This window comes from Diadema setosum, chromosome 20 (assembly GCF_964275005.1).
Source record: "Diadema setosum chromosome 20, eeDiaSeto1, whole genome shotgun sequence".
NCBI lineage: Eukaryota > Metazoa > Echinodermata > Echinoidea > Diadematoida > Diadematidae > Diadema > Diadema setosum.
This window is the reverse complement of record NC_092704.1, coordinates 11,769,284-11,794,949: the sequence shown is the minus strand read 5'-3', so window position 1 is coordinate 11,794,949 and position 25,666 is coordinate 11,769,284. Positions and strand designations below refer to the sequence as shown.

At 39.1% G+C, this 25,666-nt stretch overlaps 2 protein-coding genes across 2 annotated transcripts in view; both read left to right on the top strand.

Annotated features, from left to right (window-relative positions):
* Positions 1–11,562, top strand: part of LOC140243415 (uncharacterized) — a 129,298-nt gene extending 117,736 nt beyond the window's left edge. The window contains exons 126-138 of the mRNA XM_072323095.1: positions 442–583; positions 1,049–1,108; positions 2,239–2,409; positions 2,744–2,991; positions 3,704–3,845; positions 4,249–4,284; positions 5,607–5,659; positions 6,247–6,357; positions 6,864–6,954; positions 8,901–9,115; positions 9,942–10,037; positions 10,850–10,901; positions 11,504–11,562. Of these exons, the coding sequence (XP_072179196.1) occupies positions 442–583; positions 1,049–1,108; positions 2,239–2,409; positions 2,744–2,991; positions 3,704–3,845; positions 4,249–4,284; positions 5,607–5,659; positions 6,247–6,357; positions 6,864–6,954; positions 8,901–9,115; positions 9,942–10,037; positions 10,850–10,901; positions 11,504–11,562 (1,476 nt within the window). The remainder of the gene's footprint in view (positions 1–441; positions 584–1,048; positions 1,109–2,238; positions 2,410–2,743; positions 2,992–3,703; positions 3,846–4,248; positions 4,285–5,606; positions 5,660–6,246; positions 6,358–6,863; positions 6,955–8,900; positions 9,116–9,941; positions 10,038–10,849; positions 10,902–11,503) is intronic.
* A 596-nt stretch (positions 11,563–12,158) lies between these two features.
* On the top strand, positions 12,159–25,666 carry LOC140243414 (uncharacterized). The gene is made up of 18 exons (XM_072323094.1): positions 12,159–12,200; positions 13,059–13,170; positions 13,408–13,452; positions 13,835–14,139; positions 14,716–14,860; positions 15,169–15,195; positions 15,762–15,836; positions 17,141–17,194; positions 17,924–18,355; positions 19,159–19,317; positions 19,936–20,361; positions 20,772–21,653; positions 22,433–22,858; positions 23,553–23,711; positions 24,227–24,298; positions 24,700–24,728; positions 25,106–25,210; positions 25,586–25,666. Exons 1-18 carry the CDS (start codon positions 12,159–12,161, stop codon positions 25,664–25,666), a joined length of 3,576 nt encoding a protein of 1,191 aa, XP_072179195.1.

Here is a 25,666-nt window from a genome sequence, read left to right as displayed (position 1 = left end):
ATGTATATGTAAATATATATAAATAATATGATATAATATATATATGTATGTATGTGTGTGTATAAATATAAACTCTACAATACATATTCATGCACATATATATATGTATATGTATATATATATATATATATATATAATATATACACAATATATATAGGCCTATATATACTCTACAATACATATTCATGTGTGTATATGCATACATTATATCTTTTATCCTTTCATTTTTGTAGTGATGATGAGTAGGTTAACATGCAAAGAAAAATAAAGATTTGACTCCCAAATACCATGAATATATGATTCCCATTTTTTTTTTATTGCTATGATTAGAACTTCATACATATTGATAATTATCAAACTTCGTATTTTCGGAAGCTGATATTGTTGTTAACCTTGCGTTTCTGGCACATAAGTTCACTCTTTGTCTTATTATCTACATAGGGTGAAGTGTCATTTATTTTGAGTGACACCGCTTCAACGAACCTCTGGCTTCCATCCGAATTGGGTCCTGTGCGGGCCATCCAAGCAACATTTGGAGCTCCACTTAGCTCCGTGAATGAAATCGAAGTCTACGGTTGCCAGGGTAAGTGCAATTTGAAAGATACTTTGATTAACCACACTCTCATAACTGCTTCCTTGCTTTTTCCTGCTATTCGAGAAAACATAATTTTGGTGGAAAAGATCTGTTTGTAAAGCTACAGAAAATCAATACATATCTTTACAGACATAACAATGTTCCATTTTCCATTATAAATTCCATTTCTCCGTAAACCGTGAACCTAGTAAGACTCAAAAGATAAGCCTTTACCTCCAAAAGCCAAAAAAGTGACACTATTTGAAACTACAGCAAGACCAATTCGCTGAAATCCCTATAATGCAGCACCTCTTTATCTATGACAATTTTTTTTTAAATGTATATTTATCATCGCCTTTTATAAGAATCATGGGACAACTTTTTCATACTCATTATATCTAGCACCGTAGTGGTGTCAACATAATTGACCTGCAAAATTATACTTTTCCGTTAAATGTGATTGCTCACGCCTAGGGGCATCCTCTACTGCTCCACCTACCACAACGGCAGCTCCTACGGAGGCAACAACTGCAGGTAATAAAGAAGAACTCTTCTCATTTTCCAAATTTGGTCAAAGCTCTTCTGTTGATTAGTGTAATTAGCCAGAATTTCGAGATTCAGCATGGCAGATTCCCTCCCCACCTCATTAACATTTTGCTCAGTCGAAGTGATGATTTGAAAGTGATATCTAAAGATTTAATTTAAAAAAAAATCCATGCAATTCATAAGTAAGCGTTCAATTTTTCTTACAGAATTTAGTGTCTTAAACAAAAGCTGTTCCTTAGAAAATGGAATTGACCCACTTCCCTGTTAACTGTTTGGTTGTGGTGATATGACTGAGAAATGGCAGGATGGCAAATACAACCAGAATAATCAGTATCATCTCTTGTACTTTTCTACATCAATCTGAATATGGAAGACAATTCCAATGATCGATTTTCCCCCCAACATCATTGAACCATTCTATCGTTGTGTTTTAGTCCATCGCCAGACTATATCCTCCTTTTAGAATATGATAATGTTTGCTTTCTTGTCGGACAGGGCAATTTCAAATCAATTCCTCTCATGAGCACAATATCTTCCTATGGTTTTTAAGGTTCTTTCTCTACATAAATCCAAAGAAACCTCTACACATACGATTGCAGAATCAAAATTTGTCCCGCATTGCGATGGAAGTTTGTTTCTCGATTCAAAGGCTGTCTTCATGGAAAGGTATAGGCTACAGTATGTCGTATTTCCGGTAAAATACCCAATGCCATGTGACTGCTTCTTTGCAGATTGAGCTCAAAAACTAAAATGAAAAGCACTTATCAATTTTGTACAAAATAAAAAAAAATGACAAATATGTCAATCACGACATTGATTTTGATGGTCTTCAAAGTATTTAGATATTATACAACTCAACAGTTACTGGTTTTTGAAAGATGACTGCCAGTCAACCAGGTGTTCATATTTCCTTTCCTTATTGCACTTTATACAAAAATAACGACAGTCACTCAGTCTTTAGGCGTTTGGGTTCAAGACAAAGGTATAGAGTTATTGGTCCAAAACTATAAAGGCTTTTCGTTTATCCCTTTACGCACTATTTGTCTGTAGAAATATTTTCCAATACTCTTAATGAAGAACTTTGGGACTTAATAGATATGCTGTCTCTGATCTTACAGAAGTTACTAGTCCCAAGGTTAGTACACGAGGAACAACCACTTCTATCCCTGGAACTGAACAAACCACGGTGGTAATAGAAGAAACAACTGCTACACGTAGAGCAACAACTACAACTCAGACCACCGTCACATATACCACGTCAGCAACTGAACAACCAACAACAGCGCCAGGTAGTTAAAAAAAAAAAATCATTCCGATTCCGACCCATTAGATTAGTCTATACCTCAGTGCAACACTTTAATCCGGGGAAAAACAACAACTAATGTCTGAGACTTCAAATTGAATTGCTCTTTCAAAATTCTTCAAGACACAAAAGAGACATGTTTGTATGACAAAAAGAGTAACCTATAGGCAGTGCAAAAGTGTACAATTGAAAATGTATCTGAGGTTCATCATTTTCATGCAGGAGGTATTTCCATTTGTTTGCGGTAGAACGAGTTCAAATGTATATAAAAATAGATTTCACGGGTAGGTTACGGCACATAATTTAACCTTTGCTTTCAGAATGCTACGAGCCCCAGGAGCCATTGCAAGCAGTGGGTCTCTTGACATACGAAGGCAGCTTCACCCAGCCTACTACTATCACTGGAATCAAACTACCTGCCATCAGCGCAAGTACAACAACTACAGTGGTATTCAGCATCAAGCGCGCCCCAGGAGATGAATGGATTACTGTTCCTGCCGAAAACGCAGACTCGGGATCGGGATCTGGGGACTTCTCCGGTTCAGGATCAGGAGATTCAGAGACTCAGGTGAATTTTCAACAGACAAGTATTCCAAAGCTTTATCCAAAAAGAAATGTCAGACTTCCTCTCCTCTATAGTGTACATGTGTGACGAGAGTGATATATTATGCTGTTCATCTCGTACCCTCGAATGTTTAATAGCATTCAATGACATCTGGTCGTGTCATCGTCGACAAAACGTTATCAGAAATCTGATAGTTTTATTCACATTATTACAGTGAATTATTTTGTCTCTCTATCCATTCCTGAAATAAAGTTGTATTTCAAAGCTTTCGGATTTTTAGTTGCGTATGTTTGCTTATGTCTTCGCGGTGAGTTAGCTAAGCCGGTAGCGCGTCTGCCTCACAATCCTAAGGACCCCGGTTCCATTACCGAGTCCCATTTTCATAGCAAAGTTGTGTGTAATCATACCGTTCCCTCTAGTAACAGGCCAAACACTCTGTCCCTAGCACATAAAATGGAGGTCCCGTGGGTGAGAGAGTCACAACTCATGCACGTAAAAGATCCCACTTCACTCATTCTTCGCAAACAGCAGGGTGTTTAATCAGGTGAAGTGGTCTCGCCTTACATGTACATCCAACTGAACTCCGTGGAAGACCAGCTATTGCAGCTGACTATGGGCTATCCAGCTATCTTCTCAGATGGAAATGAAACGGACAAATATTGATATCATTTTCTTGACATTAGCTATTTCATTTCCTTTGGTATTCAATGCATAGGGCGAAGTGACAATCGCCTTGAGTGGCACTGTTTCAACGAACCTCTGGCTACCATCCACATTGGGACCTGTCCGGGCTATCCAAGCAACATTTGGAGCTCCACTTAATGTCGGAAATGAGATCGAAGTCTACGGCTGCGAGGGTAAGTGCAATTCGAATGACACATTGTAAACTGCATGTGTTCTACGGTTAATTTTGTTAACTCTTCATCGTAAGGTAAATCTGTTTTGAGGTCCTACGTTAGTTAAAACCAATAGAAGTATACCATGTAACAACTACGTCCACATACATTCACCAATTAAAAAAAAAAGGGGGGGCAAAAATAAGTTCGGGACCAGTGCTATATGTTTTTTTTTTAATAAAAAACCTCTATGACTCTTTCAAAAAAAAATGATTATCATAATAAACGAGAGTAATTTGAAAAGATAGCATTTTTGTTTAAATTGATTAATACACTTATGAAATAATCTATTGATTAATATGTGTTGTTAAAATGCTGACCAGTAAACTCATACTTTGTTGTTCCTTGTGTCTACTCATTACAGCGGTAACAACCACTGCTCCATCTACAACAGCTCCTGGTAATGACCATAAACTTTCATTATTTTCACCCTATTTTCACAATAGAACAAATTTTGGCGGACAGCGATAGGTTTACAGTTTTCGTAATGATCACTGCCATATCCCCATTTATTCTCAAATTATTCTCAAAATACAAATATCTAAAAGAAAACAAATCATTTACATGTTATTCTAAACTGATAAAAATGACAGTAATGTAAAATAACTTATCCAATTCTTTATTATGTCATATAATATGTATATGCTCCCGTGCAACCTTTATGAAGAAGTGACGATCTTTTCGTATGTAATTCAGGGAAGGTGAAGTCGACGGAAAAAAAAAAAATGTCCCTTTCTCCCGAGTTGAATATTAAAGTGAATTGAAATGTAAGATGGTATGTCTGACAAATATTCAGAATCGTCCGTTCTGCTCTGTACATAATGACTTTGAGATTAATCATAACAGGAAACGGCCGTAACGAGGAATTCAATGTAGTGTCCTCTTCTCGCACTGTGATATTTTTTTTTGTGGTATTATTTTTGTCCACTGTTACAGTTTGATCCCTTTGCAGAAATCCAGACAATGTCTGTAGGGAGTTTCGTGATTGTCCATTGAAAAGCAAGATGAAAGAAAGCAAAGTGGCTATTTCTTCTCTTAAATATCTAAATCCCTTCATGCGTTATTACCTTTAAAAGTTGCTGTATAGAAATTTAACCTATCAAGTCAAAAGAAAAAAAAAACATACATCTTTGTCGTTTGATGCTGCATCATTGCTATTGCTATTATTTACTTATTGACAGTATAACCACAAGACACCGGTAAAAACAAAAAACAAAAACAAAAACAAAACAAAACAATATGTAATAAGCTTTTATTGTTCTTATATGATTATTGATTCCTTTTGCAAAATTGGTTACAATATGTACATATATATATATATATACATATATATATAATATGAAAAAGAAACAGAAACTTTATATATATATATGATGTTGTTAAAGGTATCGTCAATTAAAGAATCACTCACAACTGTAAACAGTAAGCGTTGTAATGTACAACGCCTGGTATTTACATCTGTGAGTAATTCATTAAATTGACAACACCTTTTTGAAGAATAGCAACAACAAAATCTCTCTTTCTTTTTCAAATTGGCAATTTTCAGGATATTTTGAACATATTTAACTACTCTCGTGTAATCTTTGTCAGATATAAAATATGTAGTGAAATTCAGTCGTCAAGCTAATGCATACAAAATGAGAATGTCTGCAGCGAGAATCCTCAAGAACTTGGTTGGCTATTAAAGTTGTGACTCTTTTTCATCACACATTACTTATTCAGAATCAACGCCAGAAGCAGTATGTTTCTTTCCCCCCACGGGAGAAATTTACCAAGTAAGGAAATTTGTCATTTTTTTTATATCAACGTGGTGATTTTTACGTTTTTGTATGACATTTATTTTATCAACATTATTAATACACACTCGAATCGACAAGTATTACTTAGGTGTTTCGTGAATTAAAGCATGTGTCTTCGTTTTCATGTACATGTATTTTGAAATTGTTTGTCATCTTCTCAGAAATATATTTTTTATATAATGCCGTAAAATTACTTCCCGACGTCTTTATCGCAAAGCTTCTATTCATATATGATCTAATTAGACACATCAAAGGGAAAAACATAGATGTGGATTTCCACTTTAACTTGAGATGTTGTATATGTGACATAAAACATTAAGCAATGTAGACAATTACGTTCCAGTTGTGTTCTTCCATTTGCATAATGATGGTACATTAGGAATGTGTGCTAATTAAAGGGAATAATAAAGATTTACTAACATATTAAGGGAAGAACGAAATTTAATAATCATAGAAATGACAATAATACATAAATTGAAATTTATAAGCTAGAATCGTGTATTGGTGTTAGAAAATTGAGGCATGTCATTTCTAAATAATGTTGTTAATATTTTCCTTATCAGGGTGGTGAATCCTTCCCCTATGGCAATTGTGAGACATGCATTTGCATGGTAGGACAAGGCATAGAATGCTTCCCAGACTCGTGTAACCTTGATCCAGAAGACTGTAACACGGTAAGTGTGCAAAATATTCATCACAAAATACACAGCTTAAAGGATTAAAGATACAAGCTTTTTGATATACCGTTGTTATTTTGACTGGTGCTCCACAATCACCTGAGAACATTATTATTTCCATCACTCCCGCATCCTGTTGTAAATATTGAAATGAGGCACAGTATGTTCTACTGTGCACTGTTTTGGGAGAAGAATGACTTCATCACCGTAACTCGGCTCCATAAAACATTTATTCATATCATATTCATTTATATCACTTAATCTGTCGAGCTGTTAGTCAGAATTTTGTTCTTTTGCTTCCATTCCAGTCAATTCAAATATTGCTTTGTTTCTAGATTCACTTTGAGATATACAACACCAAAAGAGAGTACATCGTGTTGAACCTTTTCTGTATCATGCGGGGACATAGGAAAGTGTGTACAACGCATATAGTTTTCCATATCGATAAGCCCTTAAAGCACACAAAGGATTAAATGTACAATATTCATCATGTTCCTTTACAGGGAGAGACTGTGGTACATACGGCGGACGGTTGCTGCCAGTGCCGCGCAATACCCACAACTATCCCGACGACACAATCTGCAACTACACAGCGTAAGTGAACAACAAACGTTGCTCAACCTATAAGAAGACAGAGCAATTTTCTGTGAGAAAGGAAAGCAAATGCAGTCGAACAGATGCTGGTTTATAGGGAAGACGAGTAGTTATCATGGTTGCAAATGACTTTTAGTTTCTTTTGTATTTGAAAGGCTGTCCCTAAGGCTTCGAGTTTATCTCAGTGTCCTGAATTTATGTCTTGCTTTTTTATTCTAAAACATTGCTATGATTACTAGCAGTTACAAATACACATTTAACAACGTGAACAACGTATACACATCGCGGAAATGAAAAGGGAAAGTGATAAATCTCCTCAATACCTAAGACTCAACAATATTAGGCCTATAGTGCATCAAAGTACAACGTAAAGTATTGAAACGATGGGAATGTGAACACGTTTACTGGTTGCTGAAAAAAAAATTATCCTTTATAAAAGGCGAGTATTTTGTTTTTACTAATACATGTACAATTGTATTATACATGTTAAGACACATGAGTATGTAATTAGATATTATAAAGGGCAAGAAATGAGTATAAATGAACGGGAATGGAACTAAAAGCTCCTAGATATCAACTTACTGTGGAGGATGAACTGCGAGGAAAGCAAGCAGGGCTGGAACCGAAGTGGTGACTGCAAGTAAATCGAAAGGTACATGTAGATGTAAATTCTGCGAGGTGCGGGTCTGTGCGCATGTCGTGGAAGCGAGATCACTGAGCGAACCGACGATAGCCATGAAAGGAAGTACAAAGTAAAAGATCCAAGAACTGGCGAAGTAAATCTCAGTAATTAAGGAACACATTCCATGGCCTGGGCCTAACGAATAAATAGAGACACTGTGGAAATTCTAGGAAAGCAGGACAAGATGAAATGAACAAAGCGGACGAGTAAAAATCATTTAACTCGGCGAATCGGACTGCCAATGTATTCAAAAAGTATCCAAGACCGGGGGGGGGGGTGTTTCTTCAATTTAGTCAGCGCTGAAAAAGTTGTCAGTCTCTGACAATTTCAGCAAAATCTGTGGATTTGATTGGCTGAGAAGCTCTGGTCACTGACTGTTACCATGGTGATTGTCAGAGATTGACAACTTTTTCACGCTGACTACGTTGATGAAACACCCCCCAGAAGACGGAAACTTGGACCTCTCGCCGCCTGAACTTCACAACATCGCGTAATAGTGCAACGTCGGGCAACTTGTCGTACGCAGAGTACCTTGGGTATAGAACTCTAGGGACAAAGTGTCTTCTCTGCCCAAGGTGATAGCGAGGATTTTAGTGTTTGCTAATTGGCTAACAGAAGTCGCGTTTTGCAGTTGATTGGTCGATAGGAAACTATAAAACATGTGTTTCCGAACTCGACCGCCAACTAGCGGTTGTTACATTGTTTGTTTTAGGTTTTAGGGCTTGCTATTGGCTAACGGAACTCGCGCTTTCAAATCGATTAATCGATACTGAACTACTTGTATAAAAAACAAAAACAAAACAAACAAACAGGTGTTTCCGAACGCGACAGCCAATTACGTGACGACGTTGTGCGCGACATAATGGATGCGCACCTGGCTGATGGTGAAGTTGAGCGGTGACTCGGGAGGAGTTGGTGCATATACATGTACATTACAAAAGAACGACTCCATGAATAAACAGTATACAAACGTGCCTGGTTGTAATGCTAATGACCACAAACTCACCTGAATCTGTGGAAAGATACATCAGAAAACGTTATGTGGAGTTTTCGTACAGCTATACTCGGTAACAACAGTCCTGCAAATATGCTTAGAGGGAGGGAGTGATAGCTGAGAATGTCTAATGGTGTTTTATGTAATTAGATCTCATTTGGCTCTTCAAGGATTGAACTGACTAGCATTTATCATGAAACTAACTAGCCTGTCGTAATTACAAAAACTCTTTCTTATGTGTTTTGCTTGTTTGTATGTTTTTCCATATAGCGTGTCTTTACCCAATGGTATACCGTGAAAACTGCGACTGCCATCGCACGTGCGATGATATCGAAACACCATGCGCGTCGCCCTCTAGCGTCCAAATATGCGAGAGGGGTTGTTTCTGTCAGGAAGGCATGGTTCTGGCTGACGCCAATTCTACCGACTGTGTCACAAAGGAGAGCTGCGTGACGGATTGCGAGTACAATGGCAATGTTTACGAGGTATCCTTTGATTTACTTTACCTCTGTTTGCTGCCAGTGTTGGAGACAATCTTGAAAGACCGTCATAACTAACAAGATGGTTCTCGATTGATGATCTATTTCATTCACTAAAGAATATTCTTCAGATACTTTTTTTTTTTATTCTGGTTAATACCAATAAACAAGGCTATAGATTCTCGCAGTGTGACACTGTCCGAGTCTTCTTCCATTTAATTGCAATACACCACTTTTTGATATGAAGGAGATCATCGTCTGGTACTTGTGTAACGTTCACAAGTTTATAGGTTCAAAGGACAATGATTATGAATGTAACTCGTTGGGTTTTTTTTTTCTGTGGTCGTCCTATATACTTCTTACAGTGAGTATGGACATGCATTTTACAATATCTACAAAAGTATATTGGTCCTGGCGAGATGTTTGCACATTCATGAACGTACAGCAGTAGGCCTAGCTGTTTTTGATTTTTTTAATGATTATGCATTATAATTTAGCTGAGTTGTGACTGCGTTAACTTGTTTCAGGTCGATCGAAGTATAGATGTACGTTTAGCATCTTTGATCAGTTCTCTTGAGTTTGTTGATGCAAAGTGACTATAGATCGTACTACACGTATCTGTCACTAAGAAATGCAAAATGTTTGGATAAACGTGTCTCTTTATGACGAAAACTCCTTAAAAGCTCCTCAGAGAGGCTTGCAGCAGTGAAGTTGTTGCGAAACCTTATTGCTGTTGACAATGTCACATTACCAATTTTCCGAAATGTATACAAATGAAAATGATCAACAAGAAACCTGACACATTATTTCCCTTCTTTATTGTCGCTTCTAGCTCGGTGAGACGTGGAAGGATTCTTGTTATGACTGCATATGCGAGCCAGATAGAGAGGTGCAATGCACACCTGTGTGTGACTTAACATGTGGCAGTGTAAGTATGACTACCTCTTTACTATACAAGGATTAGTTAGAAAGTGTGTTAAAGAATGCAGTCAATCACACGCGCCGAAATGAGTTCCGTCCAAGCTATTTATTTTCTTTCTTCTTTCTCTTTTTAGAAATATGCATGGGCGCATGCAAATGTGTGCAGCAGACGAGCATGATAGCACGCCGTCTTATTATATTGCAGATTACCGATTGCTCGGTGTAGCAGCTGTATGTGTTAGCCTAGAGATAGTGCATAGACCCATTTTGTAAAACAAATAATGCACAGGCTTAAGTTTGTGACGTTAGTAGAGATGCGGTGCCTTATCATTTTGTTTATTAATGCAGTACTTTTCCGGGTGACATCTTACCATTCTTGCCGCCGAACATTGATAAAAGATCACTGGGACACCTTTAAACTGCCAATACAGAATTATGTTTGAAGTGACCATGATGTGCAGTCATTACCACCTTTTTTTTTTTTTTTGCAACATTTTCAGCAATCTTAAGTTCTTCCAGCAGTCATAAAACAACGAGTCTCGATTTTGTTCATGTTTTAGTGATTTTTCTCTTTAATGAAAGCAGAAATACATGAGTCACATAACGCTTCAGTATGCGGGACATTTCAAAACTATTAAGCCTGTCTCACCAAAATTATTCCCTAGCCATTTCCCTCCAACAACAACAGCAACAAAATAGTGATATATTTTGCAATTTGTATTACCTAGCATATTTATCTTTTCATCTCTATTTTCGGGGGGTGGACTTATTTAGCCTAAGTTATGAAGGTCACAAGTAACTTTCCCTCATTTACCACAGGGCGAAGAGCTGATATACCCCGACAATAATGAATGCTGTTACTGCGCTCCATGTAAGTATAACGCATATCTGCGCAAATTTATTTGGGGGTATGCATCTATTAATGAAAGGGGACAATGCAGTGTCATGGATACTACTTGTCATGTTTTTCCTATCCATCGTTCCCATACATTTGTACAAACAATATATTATGCGCATGTGTATGTAATGTTATTGATATCATACGTGCCCGTGAAGAGCAGAAGGGTGGACACGATGGGTCAGATGACGTCTTGTTTGTTTGTTTATTTGTTTGTTTGTTATTCCAGGGTATTGTGTATACTATGACTAACAAAAACATCAAAACAGGAGTTTTTTCCATTTTTGCATTCTAAGACACCGCCGTGATTGTTTAGTTAGGATCAAGATATTCTTAATCAGTAAGTTATTACTGAAAAGAGTTTAAAACAAACTGAGAAAAAAAAATGACCTAACTGGAATGAAGTACATTTTTCTTGCTGCGTATAAACGCGTTATAAAACGAATGTCGCTGGTCGACATGTTAGTAGTCCTCATTTAATTCAACGCATCGAATTAGTTGATACGCTGGAACTGTATGCCAAATTCAGACAATGTGCAATTTTTTTTTTCTTTTTAATTTGTGTCCTTTTACAGCTCCCTCAACGGCTCCCCCAACGCCTCCTCCACCACCTCCTAGTAAGTGGAAAGTCTAGTAGCATTGAGGTACCAATGTTGAATCACGAAGATTTCACGAAGGCATTATTTATAATCATTATGTCAATATGCCAGAACACAACGAATGCAGACTTCACTATAAACGCCATAGTTTCGAACTCATTTATACTTTAACATCATATTTTCACCAATAATTAGACGATACAGGACTTGTCAGAATATATATAGACCTATGCATTACGTAGGCATGTACAGATACTGTTCATCCCAATTTTTTGTTTTCCATGGATCACCCGTTTGATTGAAATGAAATCTGCATTTAACATTAACGATCATGCATTCGTGCGTAGTCTTCACGGTACGTTCTCTGCTTGCATCACAAAACTTTTTTGGTCAGCAACTGCAACTGGACCTTTCGCATTTTTCTTCCATTCCCCCCCCCCCCCCCCCCTCAGCGTGTGATATTACAGAGGATGCCACTAGCTGCGAGACAACATCAGGATGCAGAACTCACGTCTGTCATTACATCAAGCAACAGAGCTTGTGTATTCCTAAAAGCCTCTCCGATGATTCTCCGTGCTGCGAGTGCAAGAAGGGTGCAACCCTGCATAACGGCACCCGCTGCGTCCCCATAATGGAATGTCCTTGCCTCGATGCAAGTGGCGAAAGACGTGAGGTAAGCATTGAATTCTGAATGCTTGTAAACCGCGGAATACATTTCCACGCGCACCGATACTAGCGAGCTTTAGATCTGCTACGCGCAAGATGCGCTAAAGATGACACTATAAGGCTAAAGGTCTTCTGCACATGCGCGAGACAGCTGTTTCCATTCTTCTTCTTCTTCTGATTAAGTCTGCCTCCTTCAGTAGACTGAAGATTCTTGCAGACTGGTGCTATTTCCATCATAATACAATTTATTTACAGATATTTACAAGCACATAGAAAATTTGACGAAAATAACTAGTCACTGTGATCAACCGTTAGACGGTTTCGAAATGAACCCACAGATGGCGCTGAAACAATTTCTGACGACAGAAACATTGTTCAACCTCATACGTGTACTGCGTCGTCGAAGCGTTCAGGTCGGAGATCTACAACTTGCTACTGTCGTAAATAGTTGATCAGTCACAATGAGTGGATTATGACACTTAATTTTGTAATTGTTTCTTTTTTTATATTTCTACATAACATCTTTATGAAACATATCTGTGGTATTCGAAACTGGAGATCTAGTTTCTTTGAGACTTCAGCAAAAGTGTTTAGCATAATATCATGTAACAATTTCTGGAGATATCCTTCTATCAATCCTCAGAAAAATTTTAATTGTGATATAAAAAAGGAAAATGCCATTACTATTTTTACTTTTATTTCACTTTTACAGCAATGATGATAATTGTGAGAGTTAACATCAATAGCGCTGAATTCATTGATACGTAGCATGGCAAAGTTATTTTTTCCCAATGTCAACACGCTTGTCTAAGAGCGTTCGTCGGAATTGCAACTCCCTTATGCATTCGTATTATTTCATTGACAGGCCCACGAGCGTTGGTCAAATCCACTCAAAGAGTGCGAAACATGTCAGTGCTCATCGAACAGCATCATCTGTTATCCCACAACAAACTGTACGACTTCAACAACCACTCCAGGTATTGTTTTCTCCCCCTTTTTTTCTGTAGTTTTCTTCCCTATACTTTTTCCCTATATCTTTTTTTTACATCGTAAACATCGATTATGCTGACAATATCTTAATGATCTTTGTTTCCAATGAAAATTTATCTCGGCGTAAATGACAGCCTTGTTTTGTTTTGTTTTTTTTTTTTTTTCAAGTGCATCTATATACTGTTTTGAATGATGATGTTATTGTTGTTGTTTTTTTCTCACAGTCATTACCACGGTCGCACCGACTACAACACCACTTCTGCCTCCAGGTAGGTTTCATTAATTATATCATTAAAAAAAAAATCATATCTGGAGAAGGTTAAGAAATCTATCGATTTTGTGATGGGTATCCTGTACCATAAAATAAATATGTTAAAGAAAGAAAGGTTCGCGCTCGTTTAGACCAAAATTGTGCAAAACATTATGTGAATATCGCATCAATATTTGTCTTCTTCTGTCTCCCCTCCCCTTTCCCCATTTCTGAGACAACAAAGAATACTTCCAGTACCTATGCCATATCCGTGGATTATACGCTTACTTACACCTACGTGGACTGCAATGTTGACCGATAGTGAAAAGTGATAGTTCATCAACTTACGTGTATTGTTTGATATCATTCGGGAAAAAAAAAAACAACCACATACACTGCAGAAGACTGTTATTCGGTTCTTGGCCTGGAAAATCACGTGCATGGTATCACCCTGAGTGCATCGTCCAGTCAGACTCTGCGCCCGGCGTCCATGGCTCGCCTCAACAACGCCTTCGCTGCCTGGGTCCCCACTTCTGACGACACCAATGTCTGGTTGCAAGTCGACTTCTCCGTGCCCACTCGAGTGACCGGAATAGACACCCAAGGTTTCCACACCGAGTGGGTGAGCCGGTTCTACCTCGAATACTTCAGGGACGAGGATGGGGACGTCGGCACTGCCGTCCTGAACGCACACGGGAGGCCCATGGTACGTTGGTATCTTCTCCTTTTTTTTTCTGAGAATACTGCCAACAAAAAACGTTCATAATCATGCGCAGTAACAGACTTAAGCCAGCTATCCCCCATGCAATTACCTGAAGCAATAAATGCGACGTAAAATACAAACGTATGTGTGTTGAAGTTTAAAAATATGTCCTCAGTATAATAATTCTCCCTTGTATAATTCTAAAAGAAATCACTTTCGTTTGTTCTGTGTGTGCGAAGTGTAAGGATACAATAAGCATATCAATGGGCATTTTTACATTGGCAGCTTTTAAATTTCTCTATTTCATTTCAATTCCAATCAAATTCTATTTCAAAAATCACATTTTTGTTGTTAATGCAAGTTGAAAGAAAACAAAACAATGTACTAGAACAATATGTAAACATTCCGGTATATGATACATACAAATAATGAATTCCATTCGATCTTATGGTTTTCCTTTTTTTTTTTCTGGAAATAGTTTTGAGGTGTTCAAGTTAATTTCAAAGGAATGACGATCGATTTCAATAAGAATGGACACTGGTGATACATAATGAAAACGTCTTGAATTTCTGTCTTCAGCTCTTCAAGGCGAACAGTGATGGAGACAGTATTGTCAGCAACGTCATTCCAGACATGCCTTACGTCGACGCCATAAGAATCTTGCCCGCCGTCGACTCGCAGACAAACTGGATAGCCCTGAGAATAGAACTGCGTGGATGTCAAGGTGACTATTTACGTTAGCATTTTTATTTTTTTTTTTTTTTTTTGGGGGGGGGGGTAATAATTTGTTTTGTATTTTTGTAGATTTTTTTTTCAATACAAGAAAATGGTAAAACATTCCATGATGCCCGATACTAGTAATAACGTTGCATACTACAAATGTGGTACATGTATGTCGAGATATAGGCGTGTTCAACGCGTAGAAATGTGTGCCAGTTAGTACGCCGAAAAGGATAACTCCTCCAAACAGATCATACAAGAAAATATTTAATGTTTTCTTGTGTTTTTTCATTTCTTTTATTTCACCTGCAGAAATCATCTCAGTGCCTACTACCACTGGTGAGACATTATTTTCATATTTTATGGCAGGACACATCTACAGATGAAGACACGCAAAGTGTTTTCACACAAATCAGCATGTGCAACGCTAGCAAAAGAACACATACACACAAACACAATGATTGCAAAAAGAGCTGTATGACGATGTCTTTTTTTCTGTTCTTCTAAGTGTGATCCACATCGATATAAAGCACTGAAGTAGCATTCAACGTCAATAATGCAAGAATTTGTTAGGGGAATAGTTCATTACAGTACTTCATCTTTATCTCGTAGTTAACAATACTCTTCCTTTCCTCTCGAGTCATGTCAGTTACGTTTATCCACCGTTGAGAGATAGGAAAATGCACCTATTAGTAGATGAAGAAATGAAGATATGTACAATGATTGTGATGGTCATATTCGAAGGACGCCCTTTTTGAGAACGATGTTTCCTCTAACATGTCTAATCATGAGCTGCAAAACAACAACAACATACAAACAAACAAACAATTTGCCTCGAATAGTTATGCAACGCCAAAAGGGCATTAACTTGTGAATCAATCTTGTCCTCCCATTTTGACAAAAAGGACCTCCCTCCACTCCACCAGTTACCACCCGTCCTGTCGTCACACCTCCAGCAACAGAAGCAACAACTTTCCAAGGTAAAGACCAAACTTGTTGGTTGGCCCTTAACCCTAACTAGGCCGGGCTGTTTAGGTAGATCATAGAGCGGGGGGGGGGGGGGGGGGGGCCTCCCAGGCCCCCCTCCAGATCTCGGCCGTCGACCGCGCGATCGCGACGAAAATTGGCACACACATTGCCTATGATGTCATCTAAAGTACTACGAAGTTGGATTTTAAAAAGATTGTCATTTATGCTAAATTATGCTAATTTATGCATAATGATGCATGAAATCAGACAATTTGGTACAAATCACTAAATAAAGCTCGAAATGGGCACATTTTTTGTGTATATATTCTTTTTAGTGTCCTAAGCAAATATAAGAGAAAAAAATTGAGCCATCCGAAAAAGAAATTTCTTTAAGTATTTTATTTTTTGAATTTCTTATGTATTTCTTTGTTTTTTCGACTTTATGTTTTTCATTGTTTTTTCTATGAAACTTGTCCGCGACATTGTTCCGAACAAGAAAATTTGTTATTAGTTGATTTTAATCAATAAAACCCCAAAATAATCATGCTTTTATGAAATTTGACTGTAAGCACACTTTCCATTGAAATTGTACACGAATTCACGTTTTTGAGCAATTTTTGGTCTGACATGCATGTACATATTTATGCGAAACTTCGGAACCGCGCGCCCGGGCATCGCAAATTTGGTGTCAAAAGATGCGGGAGACTCGACAGAAAAAAGTCATGAAACGTCGCGGCGATAGCTTTTCACGTTAGCGATACATCGCGCGGAACGTCGGGGGGGGGGGGGCTCTGAGGCCCCCCCCCCCCCCGGCCTAGTTAGGGTTAAGTGTTAGAGCCAATCTAAAACAGATTTTGACGTTGTAAAGTTTGACTTATTCTGCCGCCAAATAGTCACAAACTATCCTCCGAAGATTTGCCAGTGTTAGTAGATGTGCATTGTCCTTAATATTTGACATTGAATATGAGATGAGTTGGAGTCAAAGACAAGCACTTCGAATACCTCGTGCAGTGGATAAGATTTGCTAGCAGTACAAGTTGGTTTTTTTTTTTTTTTTTTGTAGTGTATAACTTCCTTTTTTTTTATCTCGGCACCGTGAAAGAGAAAATCGTGTAGTCCAGTGTGATAAAATGAGGATATTTCCAGTCTCCCCGGATGTATTTTCGATGGATAAAGCAATAGTAAAGTGCTATCAAATGTGAATGGGATATGAGATTATCATAGTATTTCCTTTCTAAAACTATATCAGTATAGGTGAATAGAGATTATGCAATTTCGTGCACGTTCACGCCGATTTGCGTTATCTCCTTTCCAGAAACTACCGAACCTGCTCGGACAACCACAACTATTTCATCTACCACAACACGAGGTAAGAGAGCTTAGATATCATTGCGTTATGAAGTTTGAATTGTTTCTGATTCAATCCTTACCAACAAACTGCTCCAGAAACACACAGTTCGATACACGCATACAGAAAAAAACACACAAACAAAAGTAATATGGACTAATCTTAAAGGAAATGCCATGCGAGATAATAGATTACCGATATGAAACAGTAAAGAGCGTACAATTCTACGAGAAATTCAAAGTTTATTTGATGAAAATTGGTTTTGAATGTCTTAGATATCCAAAGGGTTCCATGACATTTGCTCCTGCGACAATTGCTCCCATGAAATCTCTATAGGCTAAGCCCAACATAAAACCTACTCAAACACATAACCCTCACCCTAATCCTAATCCTCACATCAAAATAAACCTGAAACCCTATCACAACCCTAACCCTAACCCTAAGTCCTTGGAGAAAATAAGACCGGAGCAATTGTCGCAGGAGCAAATGTCGTGTCACCATCCAAAGAGATCCTAACGAAAAGTGGATCCCACATTTTATTGTGACTTTTTTTTTACTTTGTTCTTGGATATTTTCAACAAATTGATACATTTTGAATTCCTCTTAGAATAGCATATTTTTTTTTATATATATTTCTTGATAGGTTGGTCATTATCTCGCAAAAAAAAAGTTACAATCTTAATCTTCTATCTCAAAACTATACCTTCCCTTTAAAAGGCTCTCTATCTTTCAAATCTCGTTCCATGACAGGTGTATGCGAGGAGCCAATGAACGAGCTTGGTGTACTTGTGTCGACTAATGGCAATCAAGAGAGCAATATCTTCCAAGTATCCGGCGTACCAGCAGCATACGATCCCGCGAATCCACCCGCTGTCAGCTCCCTGAACACCGCCTACTTTCAGTTCACCAAACCCGTCACCGTGCGGCGAGTGCTTATCGGTCAGGCGGACGGGGGCGATGCCCCTGAGTCTCTCCTGATCCGATTGCTCAATCCCGCCACGAACTCTTTCTTCGTCGATGACAATAACTCGCCCATCGCGGCAGAGCCCATAGCAGTGGTTGGAGGATCAATCGAACTTCCCGAAACTCTGTTCCCTGTCAGTTCGCTGACGTTGGCAGTCGTCCAGGCAAGCCGGACACCACTCAGCTTGACAGCCGACTTCCTTGGATGCGAAAAGGAAGGTTAGCTCTCTATCATGTGTATTAATGTGTGGCGCTCGGGATCTTATTTTAAATCTCTCCATACGAGTACACTTGTCACGCCTCTGGTTCTGGTTTTAAACACCAAGTGACTTTATTGAAACGCAATTTCACTCTTCACTTATACAAGTGATGAAGTCGCAGAGCAGAATGAAGAGGACAACCTGCCTCCTCTATTGTTTTTATTTTAATAGTTGGGTTCTTGTTTTGGCTGTTTGGGGGATCGGAATCACTGACTTCTTATATAGATCTTAAAAGAGAGGGGTGGCGTTGTTTATGGTCAAAATTGATGCTGATGGATAACCTTGACCATCTCCTGTAATTCTTAATGTGCCACGTTCGCCCGCCCAAATCAGTCGACAGCGTGCGAAGTTCACATATTCTACTCAAACGCACAATCCTGCCCAAACCGATTGATAAATCGACAAAATCCACAGTACAATGAAAGAGTTTCTCGCGATTGTATTCCTGTTACATATACCTTGAATTTCGTAATGTGGTGACTGACGATCAAGCGATGTTCCCCACTATATTTAGGGGTAAATTCTTTACTAGTTACAGTCAAGTTACATAGATTTAAAAAGACATGTTTCCCCAAAACATGACTATGACAATGCTCTCTCAGAATGATAATGACACACAGGAAGTTTTCACAATGGTATATAAAAGAGTTAAACTTAATGATGTACGAATCGTTAACGCGTTGATTTCTATATTTCAGAGAGAGAGGTAACAATTACAATTGAAAACACTCACTGTGGTGATTTCCTCTTTATTGTGTATAGTAACGACCGTCCAAACGACTACTGTGACAAGGACATCTGCGACGACGTCCGAGGCAGAACCAACAACGAGGACAGAGATCGTGGTCACAACGACCAAGACAACTACCGGTCCGGGCACTGTTACAAAAGTGACGACGTCATCAACCACCAGCATAGAAGGTGAGTTTGCTAGTAGTTACTCCAGTTTTAGACTGCCTTGTAGTGCTCTGTGTGCCTGTTCAAGGCGCTGTGATGGATATCTGCCATTGAGCAGTACCACTTCTTCATAACAATGAATTTCTCCGAGTGCATGTCCATGTCGGAAGAAATAGTGATGAAGTGTGTAAGACCGATGATTAATGTGGTATCAGTTGTGGTCCTTGAGCAGAGAAAACAATACTCCGAAAACCAAAAACAAATTGCACTGAACAAGGTAGCAGTTTCACCGTAGGAATGCACGAGTAGAGGCCCACATATTTCAGAAATGCATCACTGCAATTACATTACAACACCGCTTGCTTTAACAAGGTCACATGTGTACAATCTATGCATGCTTTCTTCTTTTGTTCTGCTTCCATGAGCCCCCAAACATGCATTCTTATGGTGAAGCTGCTATAGCATCATCCTTGCTCATAGAGATTTGTTAAAATTGTAAAAACTTTCGTATTCCGTATTCTAATCACTAATACTCTGAAACTCTGTACCCAGTATAACCTATTTATAGTTGTTCCAGTGTTCAAGTCTGAAAAATCAGCTGGAGTTCCCCTTTAAGAATGGCTATCTGTGACTTATTTGCAGGAGAATGCAAAGACGACATGGATGATTTGAATGTCGTGAGCTCGATTAATAACGTACCACGAGAGGAGGTAGATACCCTGACATTTAGTGGTATTCCTGAATCCTACGACAACACTCAGCCACTTGTGCCGTCCACCGCCAACTCCTTCACCGTCATATTCAACAGGCCGGTAATCGTCAACGTGCTGCCAGTCGCGGCTGACTCGGGGAGCGTGCCACAGTTCGACGTCATCGTGCGGGAGGAGGACGGAACGCCATTCACTGACGTCAACGGAACGCCGCTGGCTTCGCAACAGATTCCGTTGGTGAACGGCGAGCTCAACCTGCCTGACACGCTGCCACCAGTGACGGGGCTCCTCGTCATCGTTGTTGCGTCAGACCAGCCAACGTTTACCGTCAATGCCGGTTTCCTCGGCTGTATACCAGGTAATATTATCGCCGTTCACTCCCATTTTACGATAGCCCATCTCTGTAACATATTCATCCGACTGAGCCATACGATACTGGAAATTGATTCGTTAGTGATTACTTTAACTTGACGCATGTTCACTTATTGTGTGTACTATTTCCTGCACCCATTCGGGAACACCATGAGAAAATCTACGTAGATTTTGTGGGGGGGGGGGGGCGGGAGCGTGGTTTATAGAACAGCAGAGAGAGTGTTTTTGGTTTCGTTTTTATCAGTCAAGGTGCTTATTTGCACTGGCTTTAGATTTTAGATATCTAATCCGAATATACTGGCAATGTATCAAAGCAGATCGTACTAAAATATTCTGTTCACTTCTGCTCATCAGTATAGTCCATGGGTCTGTTGCTTTAATTCGTCCACATAACAGAGCACACGACTCTTCCAACCGAACCTCGGCAGACAACCACCAGCCTTCCACCTACCACCCACATTCGATCTTCGACGCCAACGTTACCAATTGTCACCACGAAAATACCAGAAATTTCAACCGTGCGCACAGCAGAATTGCCAACGTCAAGAGTTGCCACTACTCTCTCCACAACAGCGCCTGTACAAGAGACAACTGCCTTTGCCAGAACGACAACAGCAGCTCAACCTACAACAGTCTCGGCAACCACAACCGTACCACTTTCCACAACTTTGCCGAAATCAACAGTCATCACGACTCTGCACCAGACCTCCAAACTTCCAGAGGTCACGACCTCCAAACTTCCTGAGGTCACGACCTCCAAACTTCCTGAGATCACGACCTCCAAACTTCCAGAGGTCACGACCACGAAACTTCCTGAGGTCACGACATCGGTCCCCGAAACATCAACACAGATACCCCATTCAACCGTCACTCTCCCGCTCAGTACGGCAACGATTCCCCGGGTATCTACATCGCACATTCTCGAGAAAACGACTCTCCCAATATCCACAACCGAACTCCTCAAAACTACGTCTCTGCCGGAATCCACCACCGCTTTACCCAAAACCACAAGTCTCCAAAAGTCTACAACTGCTGTCCTCGAGACAACAAGTCCTGTGGAAACGACCAGCCTTTTCTCAACAAAAACTGTTTATCCCACCGCACCAATCACCACTCCGACATTTAAGCCGGTAACAAGTGAACGAACGCCGGTTGTTACTTCACAACTCGCCACGACTGTGTTGTCTTCAATTTTGACGAGAACGACATCCGTCCCTTCAGTAACTACAAGGCCAGCGGAACCTACTACAACGACAATTGCAGAAATTACAACAAAAGGTAAGAGAATGAAATTGTAACTAAGCTCATATGAACCATGGCCAATTGTCACGTGAACATATTTTTTTTTCCATAAGTTTTGTCATTTATATTAAAGAATTACTGATTTCCCTCGAATGGAATAACGTATGAGTTATTGTGGTTCCATCAATATTCACGTTTGAAGGATTTGTAATTTGAAGTCCAATCCTACCGTTGCCTGTTCTAAAAAAAATGGTAGGGGAAGATAAAGTATAGGGAAAACGGTGACAGTTATCTAGAGATACAAAACGAGAAATGAAAAAAGTGTTTCCTGATGTGCCAATTGTGATGCCGAAAATATGACTATGACCGAATCGGTCAATAATACACTTTTTATAGACAAAATTCTTCCATTTTTTCAAGAAACCAGGATGGAAGTAATTCGTGACAGACATATGATACATTCGACCACTAAGACATGTTTGCACATATTTATTCAGTTTGCTCTCTCTCTCTCACGCTTACACAATCACACACACACACACACACACACACACACACACAGACATATTCCATCCTGGTTTAACGAAAGTATTTTGACGCTAGAAAATGATAATATTTGTGTCAGTTATCAATTATTGTATCTCTGTATCACTCTTATTTGTTCGATCTTCTTGTCGTTACTGTTATTTTTGACTTGTATTGTCCTTATGTTATTTTTTATTAGGATTGCTATTATTATGATTATGATGATGATTATTATCATAATCATTACCATTGTTGTCACTATTATCATTATCATTACTATTCTGTTTCAGGTCAATGTGAGGATCCAATGGCCAGTCTCGGAGTCGAAGTAAATATAGGTACAAGAAGGTCGAGTTTCGATGTCAGCGAGGTACCTGAGACATATGACTCGACAGCGTCGTTTTCTTTCGCGAGTCCAAACGTCGTGGTCGTCGAGTTTTCCGAATCTGTCATCGTACGACGAGTGGTCATAACATCCGCATCGGAGCCACCACAGTCGTTGTCGGACGTCCGTTTCCTTGTGAGGGATACGACTTTCAAACCATTCGTCGATGCCGACAATAACCAAGTTGCTGTAGAGCCGATATCCCTTGAGGGTGATCGACTGGAACTTCCATCCGGTTTACCAGCGCTAAGAGACCTCGTGTTGATTGTTGCTCAGGCTGACGAGTCCGCATTGTCCTTGAATGCGGAATTCTTCGGATGTATAGAAGAAGGTAAAATTGTCTTATTTTACAGAGAAATCAATTCTTTCGGTTCATACTTTCTCTAAAAGAAACTGACAATGTTCTCTGTTGAAACAATGCAAGGGAAAATGAGTATCATGCTACTCTTATATGCAAAAATGCATCAAAAGACATCTCACAATTCATACGATGCAGTTGTGTGTGTGTGTGTGTGTGTTCGTCAGGAAGAAAGTGCGATTTTTCCAAAACCATCCCACATGATGATCTGCTTGCAAAACTAGTCTTTCAAGCATTAATTAGATATCACAGAAAAAGTCAAATTATACAACTGCGGTGTAAGTCATGTTGTTGGAATTTTTACACGCTTAAAGTACTATAAATTATGAAAAGTAAAAAAGGAGTCTCAGTTTTGCAGTTTGAAGGCTTTGAACCTCATCCTACGAGAATCATCCTATTCGAAAACCGGAATGACCAAAGTGTAAGAGCATGCTCCTATAATGAAAGTTGATCTGATTTGCAAACTGATATCATAGCGTGGAACCACTCACGACTATTGCAACTGACTAATTGCCAATCCAACTAAATTAACAACTTTCGCTTGATTAACATACCTGGAAACAGTGCCAACTCTCTGCCGTTGGAAAGTTTCGGATATAGTCAGAAATAATTGTGTCCACCGTAAGCTTTTATTTTGGTTTTATTCTTCACATTTTCCGAACATCAGTAACTGTCGTCGAAACCACGACTGCAGTGAGGACTCCTGTTCCTACCACAACGCAAGCACCTGAGACAACTAAGACAGAGTTGTTGACCACTACGAAGACCATCACCACATCCGGTACTACCCGCACCGTGGAAACAACAACAGTACCTACTGTCCCAGGTTGGTAGAGCCTTACCATCTTTCAATATCTACATTTTTTTTCCTGAATGTTTTTTAGCAGACATCCCAACCATTCTAAATTTGGAGAAAAGAGTCAAAATTTTGACCATTTCCAGGTCTTGTTTCGATATGATTTTCCTTTTTCTTCTTGATCATTTCACTACACACTCTTATGGTAACTGGGTTCTCTCTTTCCTACCATAAAAACAACCCTGTTTTTCAGTCAGAAAGGTTGGGAGGTCTGTATTAGGCTATTATAGGCTATATTAGGCTATGTCGACAGGATAAGTACTATACCGGTGATGTCAAAGTCGCATGACGAATGAACTTGAGGCGTCATTCGCTTTCGCAATTTCATTCCTGCATTTTATAACGTCTCTCTAGTGTTTCCATTTTCTCTGCTTCGCATAGATGTGTACGAAGTCAGTGCATCTAGTCAATATGGCACTAAACGACGCTTCGGACAAAATATTAATCTTTTCTCCTTTCATTCTAATATTCATTTGTGATGTTAGCTACTACTACTGCAGCGCCATCGAGTGAAATTTACACCGAGAGGACCACCATAGTGACAACGCCAATCACGGGTAAATTTTATCTTAGTTTCGTGACGACCAACTGCGTGTTGGCGTCGTGATTCCGTTTTATGAAATTAATCCTATTATGAAAAACTGACTTCTTCATAGTTAACTACTTACTTGGTTGCTCAATCATTTATCAATTAACTTGCCGAAGCATTTGGGAAGGAAACTCTCTCCACTTTGACGTGCTTTGCTTGAGTGAAACAGAACGCATTAATTAATAACATGTTACAATAACATGTATCACGCTTTTTAACATTACTTGAATACAATATGGAAATATTTGTTTGTGTACATGACACATACACTTCTCGAATGCTTCATAATGTCTGGACTTCATAGCTTTTTTCATTAACGATGAACCAATCTAAACCATTTTTTTTGTGTGTGTGTCCATTTCTTCCTAGAATGTGAAATCGATGGCACTGTTCTTCAGGTACGTAAGATCCCGTCGATCCAATCGCATGCCCACAATGCGAGTGAGAAACACGTGTTACGCGTAATTATATCATATGAGCCTACACTTAAAATAAATCATAGGAATCTGTATGTATCAATAAAGACATGCACATGGACAGGGCGGGAGAAAATACTCCGAGGTAGGGTCATAAAAATATCACTTTCTGGAAATGGAGACATCAGCTCATAAAATCATGTATATGCATTATTTTCCCCCTGATCTTCAAACAGCAAAACGTGACAAAAATCAAGTATGCCTAATCATTTTATTGCCGCATACTGTGAATGCACCGTCCCCTCTTTCGTATCTTGTTCGATCGTGTCTGAAACGTTTCTCATCGGCTACTCATGCAGACGAGCGAGTCGCTGCAGGATCCTAATGACAACTGCACAGTTTTCCGATGCTTGGACAATGGGTTATTCAGCAGGACAGACTTTGTATGTGAGATGCCGTGTACGGTAAGTTTGTTTGTTTTGTTTATTTATTTTAAAAAAGTAAATCATATACAAAATAAACAATGTTGAACATGACATAATTGAAACAACAATTAAGGTTGAAGTATCTGAACACAATGCAAACATTGGACATTTGACAATGATGATGGTAGCATGTGTCAACCTACCGTTAATAGTTGCATCTTTAATGTACTGACCAGTCTGAATATGCCTTGACAGCTTACAATCAAATTATGAGGTCATGGCACTGTAGCCTAACGGGAGGTCTTGCTGTTTTTAGGTGTGTTTAAAGCTTACATGTTTGTGAGTCACTGAACAAGGATGCGTGTGATAGTTTAGCTTTAGCTTTAACGTTAGCTTTTCTCTTTCTCTCTTCAGACGACCTACCCTCCGGGATGCTGTGACGGATGTTGTAAGCGCGCCACAATCCATATTTCTTTATATCTCATTATTCCGTGA

What these genes read in the sequence shown, in the direction of transcription:
- LOC140243414 (XM_072323094.1), top strand. Translation starts at nt 12,159, where the DNA reads ATGGAATGTCCTTGCCTCGATGCAAGTGGCGAAAGACGTGAG. An exon ending in AGTGACAACGCCAATCACGG is followed by an intron (nt 24,299 to 24,699) that starts GTAAATTTTATC and finishes ATTTCTTCCTAG; the next exon opens with AATGTGAAATCGATGGCACT. An exon ending in TATGTGAGATGCCGTGTACG is followed by an intron (nt 25,211 to 25,585) that starts GTAAGTTTGTTT and finishes TTCTCTCTTCAG; the next exon opens with ACGACCTACCCTCCGGGATG.